Raw genomic sequence first — 16,180 nt, forward strand, 5'->3', positions numbered from 1 at the left:
AAAAACCGCATTGACTCAAGAGTAGCTGGGCAACTGCTCTGGTAAGCTGACACCCCCAGAGCAGCATTTCTTGGGCAGGTACCTGGCAGCACTTGGTTTTCTTTTGGGGGCAGAGGTGGGATGGAGGGCCTCTCTCGCTGCTTTCCTCTGACCCTCCACCCCACCCTGCTCTGTGTTGGATGCTTCTTCATGCTGTTTTGCTAGGCCTCAGCCCTCTCATGACTGCTTGGTAAATGTTGTGTATATCAGCTATTATGGTGTCATTGACAAATAACAGTTTCATAGCTTGCTTGGCAGCATGAAGGTAGTGGGTCATGTTTTGCCCTCTCTTGAAATATGATTTCCTTATGTTCTGTCTCATCCATCTGTGTCCCCTGATCCTTACAAAGTACCTGGTATATAAGAGGAATGCAATATGTGTTAATTGTGGTAGCATGTAATAGATATGATATAAATTTAATACATACATGTAATGTATTTGTTACAATGGAAGTTTAGAATTGGTTGGCATCCTGAAAATGATGTAGCAAGGAATAGAGTAATAACCATGCACTAAGAAGATTTAAGTCAGTAATATTTTTCATGGAAGTCTTGAGCAAGTTTTAAAATTTTTACTTCATTGATGAAATATGACCTGGTACCAAAACTACTGGTTTTAAAGAGCAGGGCGGGCAGGGAAGGGGGGAAGCCCAATCCTTTAATTGGTTATTGTTTTGTCACAAACAACCAGTATGACCAAAGCAGGACATCAGAAGGAAGCATGTCTGTGAATGAAATTGACATTCTGAATGGTTTTTTTTTTTTTTGGTGGCTAATGGTGCTGTGGGAGTTTGCTCATTTATCAAAAGGTTATGGAGGATAGTGCACAAAGGAATTGTGCGTGTGTAGAGACCAGTATGTCTCTGTCTCCACAGTCTCCCATAGATAGAATATGCTTTTCTGTCTTTCAAAAGATAGAGCTCACTGGAATTGAGACTATTAGCCTCAGGATTCTGCTACTCAAGCTGCAAGAAAAGGAGAGGCCATTTGGTCCAAAACTAATTGACAGATGAGGAAACCAAGTCCCAGATAAATTAAATAACTAGTCCAAGGTCACATAGCTCCTTCTTTGCTTCCAGAACTGAATGTCATCATCTGACTCCAAACCCAGGGCTTCCTCCACTGTTCTATGCTGCCCCTTTTCATTGGCTTTGTTTGCCAGAAGAGATTGGGAGGCAGGTAGTACCCAGGGAAAAGTTAATTTGGAAAGTAGGGTAGCAGACACTTGTCATCTGAAAGGAACTTAAAGTAGAAGAAAGTGAGTCATGCAGATAGAGGAGTTAAAAATACAGAGTTAAGCCTCTCAACACATCATGTGCACACTGTCATCTTTTCTCATGGAAGGAGAAAAGAAAAGAGAAAAAGTTGCTTTGCTCTGACCTGTAAGGAGTGTGTGCTGTGAAGTGTGGCAGGCACAAACCCGGGTGCCATAGACACCCGCTCACACCAGCTCTCAGCGCTGGCAGCGTGCCACAGATGGCAGAAGCTCCAGCACTTCTTACCTGATGGCGCCGGGTGGTGGTGACAACTGAGAAGGGCTGTTTCTAGCTTGAATTGGAGGAAAAAACAATTTAAAAAACACATTCTTAGAATGTGTCTAAGTTATTGACCACTAAGAAAGCTGCATAGGAAGCCCCGTAGGAGAAAGGGGCTTTTAACTGTCACTTTTTTTTTACTTGGAGGAGAGTTATATAAAACCAAGGGTTTCCCCACCATCAACCATTTCATAGTTATACTGAGCCAAAATTAGCACTAAAAATGTATGGGTTCTTGCAGCCGAGGGACCCAAAGGCTGACTGTGGGTTGCCCTGGAGTCAGCAGCAGGAGAGGCCGGGGAGAGGCCGCAGAGTGGGGCTCGCCTGTGCTGGACGCGGTTGGGAGGGAGCCGGGCTGCCCTCTGGAGCATGGGCTCTTGGTGTGAGCTTCATGCGTGTCAGCACATTATTTGAATTTTGCATAATGACTGTCAACTTGAGATTAGGTAAAGTGTGCATTGGAAAAAATTAAAAAAAAAAAAAATGAGAGAGTCACATTGCCAGGTTGCCCATTGATAAAGTTAATTGGAGAATAGTTAAAACAGAAGCCACTTGGGAATGGGTTTGTTCCAAAAGGAGTGAGGTGAAACATGATTCCTCTAATGGACAGGAGGAGTTTGTGAGGAGATGGCATGGGTGTTCGGAGGGCAGTGTGCGGGGTGACCGGGTCCTCCAGACCAGCGGAGGCGTGCCTGTTCCCCTGACTGCAATGCAGTTCTCACGCAAGATCAGAATCCAGTCTGTTCACAAAGGATGCGCCACTTGCAGCAGGGCCCAGAAATACCTACTGCGACATCTTGTTTATGTCATTCATCGTACAGTGCTATCTTAAGACAGGGAGGGGCATGACTGGCATTTGCAACAATCATCAGTGATTCATTTGGCCAAATGAGGACCATGGTATTAATCTTGCATGCTTTGGGGACTGTTTTTAAAATGTCTGGTTTTGTTTTTTAGTTTCTGCTTTCTGAATTTCCCTTTTCTGCAGTTCTTGGTTTCTACCTCACTGAGTGCCGAGGATTTTAATCGTTGCTATCAAGGCTTCACAGCATGAAAAAGCAATGCCTAAGGGCCCTTGTGGTCATTGAAATTGATGGGTTTTGCGTCTGAATGAGGTCTCCCAGTGGCCTCACTGGATTGAAGTAATACATTTCTCCTTTCTCCCCTGTAGCATTGAAAGCCGAAATGAGAAGAAAGCTGACTCAGGGAAAGGTGTTGACAGGGAGACTTGTCTATGACTGATCTTCAGTTTATTTTTTACATATATAAGAGAAGAGTGCCACAATTATTCATAAAACCACTTTGATCATGTATTATAAATTCTGTCTTTCATCTCAAATCCACCTTCATACTGTAAGTAGTGCAATACTTGTTTCATTACTGTGTTTAAACTTCTGAACAGTGAGACACCCTTGTGAACATATAGAAAAGCTAATGCAAGAATCTCTGTGTTCCTTGCTGTATTTTAGACATTTGTAAACACTAGATTCTCATTGTCAGTTTTACGAGAGCAATAGCTTTCTTAAAGAGATAAGTCATATTTACCTAGTTTGTATTTTCCTACTTAGGGACCTGAAGATACCTGATAATTTCATTCAGAAGAATTTTGGAAGGTAGTCTTACTTCTTTTTATTTTTTATAGCTTAGCATTAGTGACTTATTTCAAAATACCCAAATCAAAAAGTTAGTTTGAAAGCATTTTTAATAATTGTATTTATGCATTTCCTTGATTTAATATGATATTTAATACTTAAGAATTTATATGTAACTAAAACTTAAAGTCATTTTGAAAAATATATATAGAAACCTGTTCACAACTTGTTTAAAAGAATCAGATACTAATGCAAAGAACCAAGTAGTATTTCCTTAATATTCAAGTTTTGATTACATGATCAAATACTAGGCTTGTATGAAATGCTTTAGAAAAACTTTGTAGGTTTTGTGAGATTTTCAATATAAATCTTTATCAGAAATATACTGTTAAATTTATCTCCCATTGAAAACAAGTCTTTTCCAAATAAGCCTATTATATACATACTTATGGAATGCCACGTGGTGTCATTGTATGTGAAATTCCACTCCTGTACATTTATTCCACTGCTAAAGGTCATGGACTGCTTAATGCTGCTTCTGAATCATGTTCTAATGTTAGACTGACGGTCTCCAATTGTCTTTTTTTTTTCTGCAGAGCTCTTTTCCACTTCTTAACTAAATGCATGTTGTAGAAAAATAATCTTTTAAATGAAAATCTCAGATTCTGTTTGAGAAGCTTCTATAGATATTTCAGTCTATATGAAATAATTCATCTTTACTAAGTTTATACAAGAGGAAGGAAAGTATAGAATTTTTGAGTAATGTGAATTAATAAAGATGAAATCTCATAGTGCTCTTGTTTCCTAAGAATTACCAATGATCATCAACCTTATAATCTTCAGTGTCTAGTTTTGCAATAATTCAGAGCCTTGTGGCTTTCCCAAACTATTTATTAATATTCTGAGTATAAATGTACATGAAAGTGAAAAAAACCCACAAATCTTCTGGTGATTAAGCTTATGAAGGAAATAACAACAGAGCCTCCACTAGGTTCAACATTTTGATACCTTCTGTAAAATTCCCCTTACAATTTTTCAAGGAGCCATTTCTTCAATGGAGCATAAGCCTAAAAAATATAAGAAGAGTTTGTAGTTAATAAAGTCTGTGTTTATAAATGCCAAGGAAAAACTACAGAAACTTTCCATTCCAAATGCATTGCCTTTGTGTATTTTATAATACAGACACTAGATGTAAACATTCCCATTGTTTTATGAGTTAGACTAGCTGTACATGTCAGTCAGTCCCCAAAGCAGCCTTCTAGTGTTTTAATATATTAATAACTATTCTGTTTAAGATGATCATAGTGAATTAAAATCTTCACATGATCACCTATTTGAATAAGCACTCATATCCAATGAAATTCTGTATTTCTGAGTACTTTTATAGTCATTTTGTTCTTGTGTGAATTTTAATGCTATCCCTATGTTAATCTTAATATTTTGAAATCATATAAAATATAAGAAAAGCATAGTGTTATATATTTCCTCCTAATTTTAGATTCTTGGTCAAAATTATTGAATATCTTGAATGTAATTTATTGCAGAGTTTAAGTAATGTGTAAATGTGACTAGGATATTGTGTTTTTCACAACTAAGACATGTTATGTGGAAATAAATATTTATCCTAATTTCCTTGCACATTTTAAATTGTGATGCAAAGTGTCTTGTCTTTTTTTCCTTAGTGTTAATCAGTAAATCAATGTAGAACATTTTGAACATAATATTTAAATTTAGACACAAGTAACGATGTCAAGAAAACTTGGTGATGTAGATGTTTCAAGAGTATTCAATTTGAACTTCATGAACAAACTATGATGAGAGCTATATTAGGATGTACCTCTTCATTTTCCCAGAAAGCAGTGACTTAGATACAAATGGCATTGTACTCATTACTAGTAAAAACTTCCAAGATCATTAGTAAGGTTTCCCATCATTGGAACTCTTTAGACTTCTGTTTTTACCCCTCTTGGGAAAAGCATTTCTTGAAATTTTCATCCTCCTTATTTTTTACAGAAGGTCAGATGGTATTACCATTCTTTTATAGTGATCTGGCAATATTTTATGGAGGTAACTGCATTCAGGACTCCAATGTACTGGTTAGTAGTTTTTTCTTGACTTATGAATTGACTTTGTAATTGCTATCACTTAACAGCCTTCAATATTGGGAAGTTTTCTCCTAAATATAATTTGAGTATCTCCTTGTTGTAGTTTAGCATGATAGAAACTCTCCACTGATGATTCACTAGCAACTTGTATTTAAAGACAATCCCTAGATCTCTCAGGACTTTTCTTGGCTCTTAAATGTGTGGCTCAGTTTTTTTTTTCATCTTCACTGATCTACCTCTGTTTCTATTTAACTTTAGCCTGTTTGCTCTTAGATGTGGGACTATTTTACTATCACTGCAAGAATGCTCTCCAAATTTTCCAGTATATCTCTCTCACATATTCATACAGTGAAATGAGATTATAACCATTTGAAAAACTTATGAGAGTAATTTGGGTAATATGATGATTCACTAAATATCTACTTTGAAAGGCTAATTGTAATCAGTCCCCTTGAAGAAACCCAATGTTCAAGGATTACTCAAAATACTTTTAGAGAGATCCTTGGGTGTTTTTCTTAGAAAATTGTAGCTCATGGATACAACTGTCCCTTCATTACAGTTTCTATTGGTGCATTAGCCACTTCTTTCTGTGCTGGAACTTTGAAAATAGGACAGTGATCCTTTCTTCTAAGGGCAAGGTAGACACATAGCTTTAACATAATGTGATGTGTACAGAGTTGGTTGTACAGTGAGAGCAATGAATAATTCAAGGATGGAATTTTGAGTAGGGCAAACTTTGAAGAAAATGTTATATGAGGTAACATATGAATTAGGATGGTAATGGGGAAGGAAACCTACTCCAAAAACTGCAGTGATTCTCAAACATGTCAGTGTTGAAAACAATAAAATTTAAAAGTAAATATATATGGTAATACAGAAGCCTGACATACTTGATAATATAGGATTTTTGGAACTCAGCAGACAGCCCCAAATGGTGGAATGTTAGGAGACTAGTGGGGACCCATATGAAAAGGTAGGAACACAAGTTGGAGACATTATAAATGTTGTTAAATTCTATATTAGGATATTTCAACTTTATCCATTAAGAGTTTTGAGTAATGAAGAGGCATGCGTTTTAGGAAAGGTTAGTCTGGCAGCATGATTGGAAACATAATGGGGAAAAACTGAATCCTGTACCCAGGGTGACTCTCAGAGACTCAAACCAAACTATCAGTGGTCTATAAACTTGTCTTATGATTGAAGCCAAGCAGGCTGAAGCACATTCTGTAGGCACTTAATAAGTAACTCCAGGCACAAGAACTTCATGATACATCCTTTTACATAGAGTATTCCTTTATATAATGTTTGGGGTTGTATTTTTTTTTAAATGTTCAGAAAAACATGGTATCAACAGTAATCCTGAGACAATTTAAAAAATCTAAGTGTGCAACAAAATTCAGCCAGGGGCTGGCTCATGTGAGTCCAGAAACCACCTTCCCCACTGCTTACCTTTTGATCCCACATTCCTCATCCACTCTTCCCATAGACTTAGCTTTGGATTTATGTATTTTTACCTTCTGGTTGTGTGTAGAGTTATAGATTTCTTCCATTTGCTTATAAGGTCTCTAAAGGTAACGATAGTGTTTTATCCCTTCTTAGTAATTCTCTAGAACCTAGCTCTTCCTGTTCTTTGCTGTTTATTCAGCCAGCAAAGGCTGTAGACAGACTCGTAAGTAAAATACATCAGAAGATGTGGCTTCTTAGTTTATTAAGAATGATTAAAGCTCCACAAAGGATTCTCACTGACATGGCAGCACTGGAAGAAAAGCAAATGCTCATTAAGAAACTTCATGTGCCCTACACCTGCGGACACAAGACACCTATGGGGAGAACTGGTGTAAACCATGAAATCATCAAACCAGGCATAGTGCATAAATCTTCACAACGATGCGATTGTTATGGAAGGTAGGCATTCTGGTATCTCTTTCAAATTAAGTAGCTGGGGTTCAGAGAGGCTAAGTAATGTTCTTTAAAATGTTCCTCACTGTGAGTGTCCATGCTGAGACTGTAAGCCACGTCTGTCTAGCCTAGACTGGAGTGCACTGACCATCTAGCAGGAGGCGCGATGTGACCGCCTTCCGCCTTAACCGGACAGTCATTCAGGTTCATGCAACCAGCACCGGGTTGAATAATATTTCTTCGATATGTTACATTTTCCTTGTCACTCATCTTTCTGCGATTAACACAGGAAACCAAACCTAATCAATGAAAATACTTTTTTCCTCCCAAGTCACAAATATTATGACTTGGGATGTGCTCAGTTGCTCAGCCATATCTGGCTCTTTGCAGCCCCATGGACTGTAGCCCGCCAGGCTTCTCTGTCCATGGAACTCTCCAGGCAAGAACACTGGAGTGGGGTGCCATTTCCTACTTCAGGGGATCTTCCTGACCCAGGGATCAAACTCGTGTCTCTTGAGTATGAAAAGGAACACACTTAACATGGAATGGGACACACAGCCCTACAGAGGGTTTAGAGGACTCACACAAGAGACCCTGCACATCTGCCAGAAAGTTCAGCAAACAAGGTCAGAGGATGCTTTAGAAAACCCAATAACCCTATGACCAGGGGTGAGGTAAGCACCCTAAGTCAGCATAACCCTGCCATGCACAGGCAAAACTTATTGGAATAACTATAAAGTTTTCGTTGTTTAAGTCACACTTTTCATCATACATGCATTTTAAATAATCTGACCAACTTGGGGTGACTGTTCAGATGAAAGATTGTTTAGAATAAGAATTTTGATTGAGTTTACTGGAGATTAATTCCAGAAAAACCACTGTCAATTTAGCAGTAAGAAAATTACCTTTCTTTTTATTAATTCAAAGTTTTGAGTTTAAATGTTAATCCTGTCACAGAAAGGTGACATCAGAAGGATGATACATTTCTGAGCATGACATTGGTCTTATTAATACCGTGCTCTGAGCTTTTCTTACGGGTAGTGACGTTATGCTTTACTACTCACACTCATGTCTCACTCTCAACCATCTGTATCCCTCAGATATATCCTGAATACACACTCCAGATCTTTCAGGATGTATATACAAATGCTCTCAGACACTGCTGAAAGAACAGTCACAAAATTGGAAACACAAGATTCTCTTACTTTACTCTGAAGAAACCCATTCTTTTTTTTTTTTTTCATTTGTTGTTGTTCATTCACTTAGTTGCGTCCCTTTGTGACCCCATGGACTGCAACACACTAGGCTTCCCTGTCCTTCATTATCTCTCGGAGTTTGCTCAAACTCATGTGCACTGAGTCGGTGATGCCATCCAGCCATCTCACCCTCTGTCGCCCCTTTCTCCTCCTGCCCACCATCTTTTCCAGCATCAGGTCTTTTCCAGTGAGTTGGCTCTTCGCATCAGGTGGCCAAGATATTGGAGCTTCAACTTCAGCATCAGACCTTCCAGTGAAAAATCAGTGTTGATTTCCTTTAGGATGGACTGATTTTTTTTTTCATTTAGAGATTATTCAATCTTAAATATTGTACAAATGTCGTAGTTTTATAAATTGGAATGCTCACATCAACTTGGCAAAAGCAACAAATGCCAAATGGTGAAACTGGTAGCCTTAGTGACCACCTGCAGGTAAGAAACACTCAGAATGACATACAGCCTGATGTGGTCCCTGAGCTTCATGGTGGTGGCCCAGAGTCATCAGGATGCACCAAAGTATGGTCTTTGCTGGTTATTTCGGAAAGTTTGAAGGTGTGTAATCATTTTTAGCAAAGTTTACAACAAAAAAAGTTCAAAAATAATTTTAAAAGTGATTTTCTAAAAATCTTGGTCAAAACCTTAAGAAGAAACACTGTATCCATAGAAGAGATGTGACTATTTCTTCCTTAGTTTGGGATGTGCACTCCTGGGTGCTGTTGTGGTCTAACAGGTTGCTTATGAAGGCATCTTATCATCCAGGTAACTGTGGAGGCTGCAACAGCTAAAGGCAAGCAAGTCTGCACATCTTACTGGCATGACTAGTTCTGTGTTTTTCAAATATACCCTCAGACTGTCTGTCTCTTATTTGTCAATTTAACTTCCTTTCCCAAAAAACTCATCTAAAACTCTTACTGGAGAGTAAAACTGTCTTATGAGGGTCAGATGAAATTTACTTTAACTTCAAGCACATTATCACCATTTGTAACTCTCATTATGTGAAAAATATGTGCTGGGATTTTTTTAATTATCTCTGGACTCTATAGAAAACATAGAGCATGTTTTGAAACTAAAGAAACAATAAATTCATAGAGTTTTGATATTGTTCAGTACTTGTACACTATCAGATACTATGCAATGGTCTTAATATCTGTATAGCATCTAATATTATACAATATCTACTGTTGTAAAATGGTCTTATTAGTATCTAAACAATATCTGATATTGTACTATATCCAGTTTCAATTAACATAAAAGGAGAATTTCAACTTACTTTGCTTTTCTTATTACTAAATTCAGTCTGGGATGTGAACATGTAACCTATGATTTCTGTTTCTGGATACAGAACTCTACAAAGATTGGTCTCGCTACTCAAGATGAATGAACTCTATTATCAGAAATATAATAAGAACCCTATAGGTTTGAGGGTTGACTTATGGTTCCAAATAAATGAATAATATATGACACTTAATTAAGGAGAAACCACTCAATTCCATGTCCTGAAAATACAGCTGAAACAATTTCAGAATCTTCTGTCCATTCCTATGCATGACTCACCAGTCTCATATTGAACTGATAAATTTTTTTCCAGTTCTTCTATTTTTATATTTTTTTTGCTGTAGCTCATCCTGTCTGGGACAACTTTTTCTAACTATGAGTTTATAAAATCAATTGTTAAAAATGAGGTCATTTTACAAATAATTGAACAAAAATATTATGTGTTTCTCATTTATCAAGACTTTACTTTTCTAGGCTAAATTCAGCATCTTAAATCTATGGTTTCATTAATATAGTTATGTCAACTGAAAATAATTAGTTAAACACTTAAGTTGTTGACTTTGTTAAACTTCCACTAAGCCATCTGGGATATCAAGATGATATTTTTGATATTATGTGCCTCATCATAGTTCCCTGGAATGAAATTATAAGTTACATACTACATAAATAACCAAAATTATTTTACGTTGACTTTTTAAAAGCTTATATATAAGTATGATAACAGAAATTGTATATATAGAGATATTAGATTAAAACCCTATGAACTGCTTAATTTAGCACATTTCTTTGTATCTATTTCTTACAAAAGCTGAACCCTCTCCATGTTTACAAGGCAGTTTGGGATAACAAGCAAAATAAACAAGAGCCTTTCTGGGTAAGCATGTCCATATGCCAATACAGTTTAGGTCTGATTCAAGACACAAAACACCTCTGAACAAAATGAAGGCATATTTATTACTGACCAGGAGAAATTCCACAGTATATAGAATGGGAATCATATTATATACATTTGTAGCTTATTTTCAATTTTTAAAAACAAGTCCAAGAAAGTTAAAATATTCTTTTAATTAGATGCTCAAAGAAATGCAGTAAGAAAAACTGATGCAAAGACTCCTTCAAGTTAGGATTTGCAATACAAATATTTTCATATCTTAACAGGGCAAGCTGATGTGTTCACATCTCCCTTCCAAGCTGCTTCTCTCACTAGGAAACATCAGTATTTTTAAAGCACATTTACAATGCTTTCCCATCACCCTTGCTGTGTTTTCGTAGCACCTATAGCCATAACTGGCACCTGGGGGCCTTGCATTGTTGGCAGTTTCCCTCTCATTTCTTTGGAGTCTATTCAACTGCTGTGGTTTTACTCAGAAGTCAGTGCTTTGCATATATGATTTCCTGAGACTGTTTGAATGGTCTTTCTCAGAAAACTGTGCCAGTCTGGCTGAGAACAGCTCTTCTCTGAGGAGCTGACAGTAGCCTGGTTGGGTCAGCAGGCGTGGACTGGGGTTCGCAGCCTTGCCCTGCCAGCTTCTCTCCCTAACCCCTCTTTTCTTGCCCCTGCCTCAGTGACATCACTGCCCACATCCTGCCGTTCCTTCAAAGAAGAGAACAAGATATGGACTAGTCCAGTTAGAAAATAATGCTGCTCAGGGAACCTCTGCAAAGCTCCCATAAAAACAATTCTTAGTTGCTGTTTCACCAGCTGATGTGGAAATTATTTTAAATAATAATAATAAAAAAAACAGACTGAAATTTCCATAAGGTAAGTCTCTTGCAAAGACAGAAGTCCCTATTTCAGGTTATAGATATGAAATTTGGGAACAAGGTAAACTTATTTTTCTTGATTTGAGTGTATTTTTTTAAGGCATCATCCTGACAGTGCAGTTTTGAGATAATGAGAGCAAAAGTAGCTTTTCACAAGCTTTAAATGGCATGCCGTTCCGAGGTGCTAAAGTAGAGAGAAGCATTGTTTTAGGAAGTGGCTCATGTGGGTGTATATGTGTTGGTGTGCTGTGCTGCTGGCGATCCCATGGTCTTCATCTGTATACCACTGGAGAGACAAAAGAGAGAGGTCAGAATTAGGAAGTCAGTTGCCTTTTTTTTTTTTTAAATCCAAATGAGTTCTCATGAGCATACATGGAATAACACACAATGTTTTAACTCCTCAATCAGTCTGTAAACTGAAACATGATCAAACAGGTTTTCTTATCACCCCCGCACCCTCCCTACCCCGCCCAGACCTTTTCCAAGACACGTAGCTCTGTCTTGCAGGAGTCTCTGATTGTCCTCGGTAAGTGCTGAGACAACTCACCATGAGTTTGACTTCACTGCACACTGCTTTAAGGATATGTGTATTACAATGAAAATATCTAAGTCCATTTTCAAATTTGACTCAAAGGACACTTAGAAACTTATCATGCATAGGATGGAATGTTTATCCCATAAAGCCCATTTCAATTAAGTGTTATCAACTGTTAAGTTTCCCCTCCAGTGCAGTAAAAAAAACTATTAAATGTTTTTAAAAAGCAATTTTTCTTAATGTATATCACTAAGGAACTAGAAAAATCTACTTCATATTCCATATATATGTTTAGCATAAGTGAAGTCAAAAATCAAATGTATTATTTTCAAACACGTAAGATTTTTCACTGGAATTTCTTATCTTTATGTCTGACATTTATGTAGGAAGAGTTGATGACCTGAGGCAAAAATTTATCAACTCATACCACCATGTTAAACATGTGGGGAGTCACTGCCAGGAAAACATATATCATGGAGACATAAATTAACTTTCAAAAATTGCTTGCTTAAAGTATCATGTCTTTTCTTTGAACAGTGGAAATATACACCACAACCTCATAAGAATCTAAGCCCCAAAATATATGCCATGTTTTTTTGGTATCAAATGACTGTCCCGCTTTTAAATACAGTAGGTACTGCTTGAACTGAGCACAGAACAAAGTGTGTATGTTAAAAGAGAGTGAGGGGAAGCAGGCTATTAAAGCTAATACAGACAAGAAAGCTCTTAACACAAAAATATTTAGTGCAACACACACATATAATCTTTTTTTTTTCTCTTAATCTGAAAAGATCTAGTGCATAAAATGAATTTTGCTTAATACCTAGAAACATCCCCTGAACAGGCAACAGCAACGCTCTAGCCATTTCTGACTTTATAAACCCAGCCTAATTGTTTATTACCTGTAGTTGCTCAACAAAAGATAACATGGAAGTTGCAAAAACTGAAACTTGCTGATTATTATACCTCACCTTTGTTAGAAGGGCTAGTAACACATACTAGAGATGGATTTTCATATTTGAGCTGAGCGATTATCATGCTGCTTTCACTTTAGAATTACTTCGCCACACTTTTCACTGGGTAAGTGATTACTTTTGAGTCAAATTAGGCAGAGACGGGACAATCATAGGGCTAGAAGAGCAATCACAAGACTAGGGATCTGACACTCACAAGATATGCAATATTGTGCTTTTCAACCCCTAACTGATATTGAACATGACTGTGTTTCTGGCTCAAGTATATCACTTCTTCAACTTCTTACTGGAAAAATAAGACTCTTTTTTGCTTTTGTCCCTTTCTCCTGGGACCTTGGTGAGAGAAGTAATCATGAGAGGGGAACCAGACCCCACCAGGAAGTTCCTTCCCCTTGCAGGAAGCTTTGCTATATACCATTGACTGGAAATCCACTCCAGCATCCACCAGGGCTTTGGAGATCTGAGCTGACTGCTGAAAGTGAACGTTATCTGCAGGGAGAGAAAGGAAACAGAAAGTAACTAATAGCTGCTCCACTTTTCTGGTAGGAAAAGGCACAAGAAGAAAGGGGACTGTCTGAAGTTCTAGGACTCAGCATCCCATTTATCCCAAGACAAGTGAGTTGTGGAAAGCAACACTGTTTTATTGAAGTAAATGTAACAGTCTTGCCCCTCATGCTTTTGTTTTGTCAGTAGTGAAATTGCAAACCTGTCTGTGATACTAAAAAGTCTAATTAACTGAAACTCACCATCTGCTGTTCCATGAATAAGGAGGTACTCAACTTGTTTAAAATTTTCAGCTCTGCTCATGACTGTTGAATTCTGGAATTGGGAAAAAGAATGTCATTATTCAAAAAAAGATCTGCCATAAACTGATTTTTCACTTCAGTTTACAAAATAAAATGTTTTCAGCTGGGGCCCCCTTTGATACAAAATATAGCAAACCGATATTCAAGCAAATGCTGTCTCCATGCAAGGCAGAATGCACAGCATGCCCTGTGATTGGGAGAAGGGCTGGAAAGCGAGACTGCCACATCTTCCCTGCACATGCAGAAGAGGGCACCTGCCACCCAGGCCGCATGCAAAACCCCTCGGGTCCCAGATCCCAGATTGGCTGGGTCCTCTGCATTAGCACAGGGCAGAGTCTCATATTAGCAATGTATGTTCCATGGGCTTATGCTGTAGTTCAGCCAAAAAGTGTATTGCCATGGCAACCATGTGTCACATGGTGCCATACATGCTACATTTCAAAGAGCCTGTACATAGCATTTGCAACTAAACATACTCTGCAATATGTCATATGAACTTTGGTCCACATTGCTAGGCTCTGAATGAGAAGCAGGCATTACCTTTTTTGAAACAGATGTTTGAAACCTAGGCAAATGTAACATATGGGAGGGTAGAGGGGTGACAAAGATCAAATATGGCCTTAGAAAATCAGTGGCTGGTTGTCTGCCTCATTCTGTCTTGAGGAAAATGTCACTATTGGACCAAGCCAGGTAATTAGGAGAAAAAATTGGGAGGTCAGCTTTTTGAAGTCTGCTTCATAACCTTAGGAAGGACTTCTAAAATGAGGCTGGGGTCTCAAATGAAAATGCTTTGAAAGTATGGAACTAGTCATCTGGTCTTAATTTGGAGATGTTTGCAGGGCTGGGCTGAAGGTAAAAATGTCACAGACATTGTAGTGACTTTGGGAAGGCGTGAGCTGGAGCCTACTTTTGTTGTCTCATTATGAGTTGGGCAGAGGAAGGGCCATTAGCCTCCCGACAGATTTCAAATCAGTCAAATTGTCCTGCAGCATCTTGGTGAATCAAGTCAACTTTATGAGAGGCAAGGTTCATATTTTACAGATATCTTTGTAGCTAACATCAGGATGGGAACCCTGAAGGTCTGACAGGAAGAGGATGGGGCTGTGGTCCAAGTGGCTGTGTTCTAGCTCCAGCTTCAATATCAGTGAACTATGCACCAGGAGACTTGCTGCGGAGCACTGTTGTGTTTGAAATGGGAGGAAGATTAACTCCTCTTACTGTTACTGAAATAGGAATCAAGAGACGTGGCTTTTATTAAGGTTAAATTACTGATACTGATGTCAGGATGCTGTAACAGTGTTTCTGGAAAAAAGACATTCTGTCTAGAGCTTTCAGGACAAAGTCACCCAACATGTTTGCATTGACAAAGTGATCTTGTCCCGGAAAACAGTGCAAAGGCCCTCTTACTCTGTGCAGGCTGGGTCACTTGTCCTGACCATATGCCATTTTCTGACCCATATGCCATTTCTGACCCAAATTGAGAATTTACCCACAAACTTTCAGAATAAACATCTAGGACTCATTAAAAGTCACACTCTTATTTTACTTTACTCTTAGGGAAATGTGTTATCTGGTGAGATGTCCCAGATGAATTCATCCATTCATTCATCTGTTCATCCATCCCAGTGTTATTCCATCCATTCTTCTATCTATTCATTTATTCATTGTCAGTCAATATTTGTTTGTTATAAACCCAACTAAACAATAAACTCCATGAGAAAAGGAATTTGTCTATATTGTTCATTATTCTGAGCATTTAATACAGTGCTAAATATCAATTAAAGGGATAAATGAAAGAAAAGTAACCACTTATATTGTACTGTTCACTATACTCCATCCTGATTTTGCAGAGGCAAGGGGGAACAGCTAGGGGAAGTGAAATAAAATATTCTCATTCTGAAATTTACCGAAATATGCTTTGCCCACTTTAAATCCATACACAATGCCATTACTAACAACAGCTGACATTTACTGTGTACTCTCTGCAAGTCACTCTGCTAAGCATCTTAAAGGATTTATCAAAGCACCTTTCTATTTAATCCTCAGGACGTTCCTACGAGATAGGTCTATTAATAGCAATCCCACTTCTACATGGAGACAATCAAGTGCACCAGGTTACACGAGGAAATCTGAGCTGGACAAAAAGTCTTGACGGTAGAACCTCTTTTACCTCCTAAGTTGCATTGAGTCTCCAGTAAAGTTCCAAGCTACTTATGATATGATCTTCCAGCAAAAATACAGGAGGAAAGAAATTGTTACTGAACTGTCCTGGGATTTGCAGTAATACACGGGGTATTCTTTGCACCTGTGTGCTCATGGCCTTCTTAGAATTCATCACAAGAGAGCATTCATTCATTGGAAGAGAGCACGCTTGCACGGCCCTGCGAGATTTATGAGGCAC

The 16,180-nt window shown here is 38.0% G+C and overlaps 2 protein-coding genes across 7 annotated transcripts in view; one reads left to right on the plus strand and one right to left on the minus strand.

The window, feature by feature from the left end:
* The window catches only part of SLC4A10 (solute carrier family 4 member 10), a 336,246-nt gene extending 331,452 nt beyond the window's left edge, over positions 1-4,794 (plus strand). For all 6 annotated transcript variants that reach the window (XM_043488151.1, XM_043488153.1, XM_043488154.1 and 3 more), the window contains one exon: positions 2,746-4,794. Coding sequence is in view for 1 of the 6 variants with exons in the window: in XM_043488154.1 (XP_043344089.1) it covers positions 2,746-2,812 (67 nt within the window). In the remaining 5 variants the exon portion in view is untranslated. The remainder of the gene's footprint in view (positions 1-2,745) is intronic.
* Positions 4,795-10,629: 5,835 nt separating this feature from the next.
* Positions 10,630-16,180, minus strand: part of DPP4 (dipeptidyl peptidase 4) — an 82,086-nt gene continuing 76,535 nt past the window's right edge. Inside the window, exons 24-26 of the mRNA XM_043488062.1 lie at positions 13,720-13,792; positions 13,389-13,462; positions 10,630-11,750 (exon numbers count right to left, since the gene is read on the minus strand). Coding sequence (XP_043343997.1) covers positions 11,649-11,750; positions 13,389-13,462; positions 13,720-13,792 — 249 coding nt within the window. The 3' untranslated portion in view covers positions 10,630-11,648. The remainder of the gene's footprint in view (positions 11,751-13,388; positions 13,463-13,719; positions 13,793-16,180) is intronic.

The sequence above is a fragment of the Cervus canadensis genome, chromosome 15 (assembly GCF_019320065.1).
Source record: "Cervus canadensis isolate Bull #8, Minnesota chromosome 15, ASM1932006v1, whole genome shotgun sequence".
Taxonomy (NCBI): Eukaryota; Metazoa; Chordata; class Mammalia; order Artiodactyla; family Cervidae; genus Cervus; species Cervus canadensis.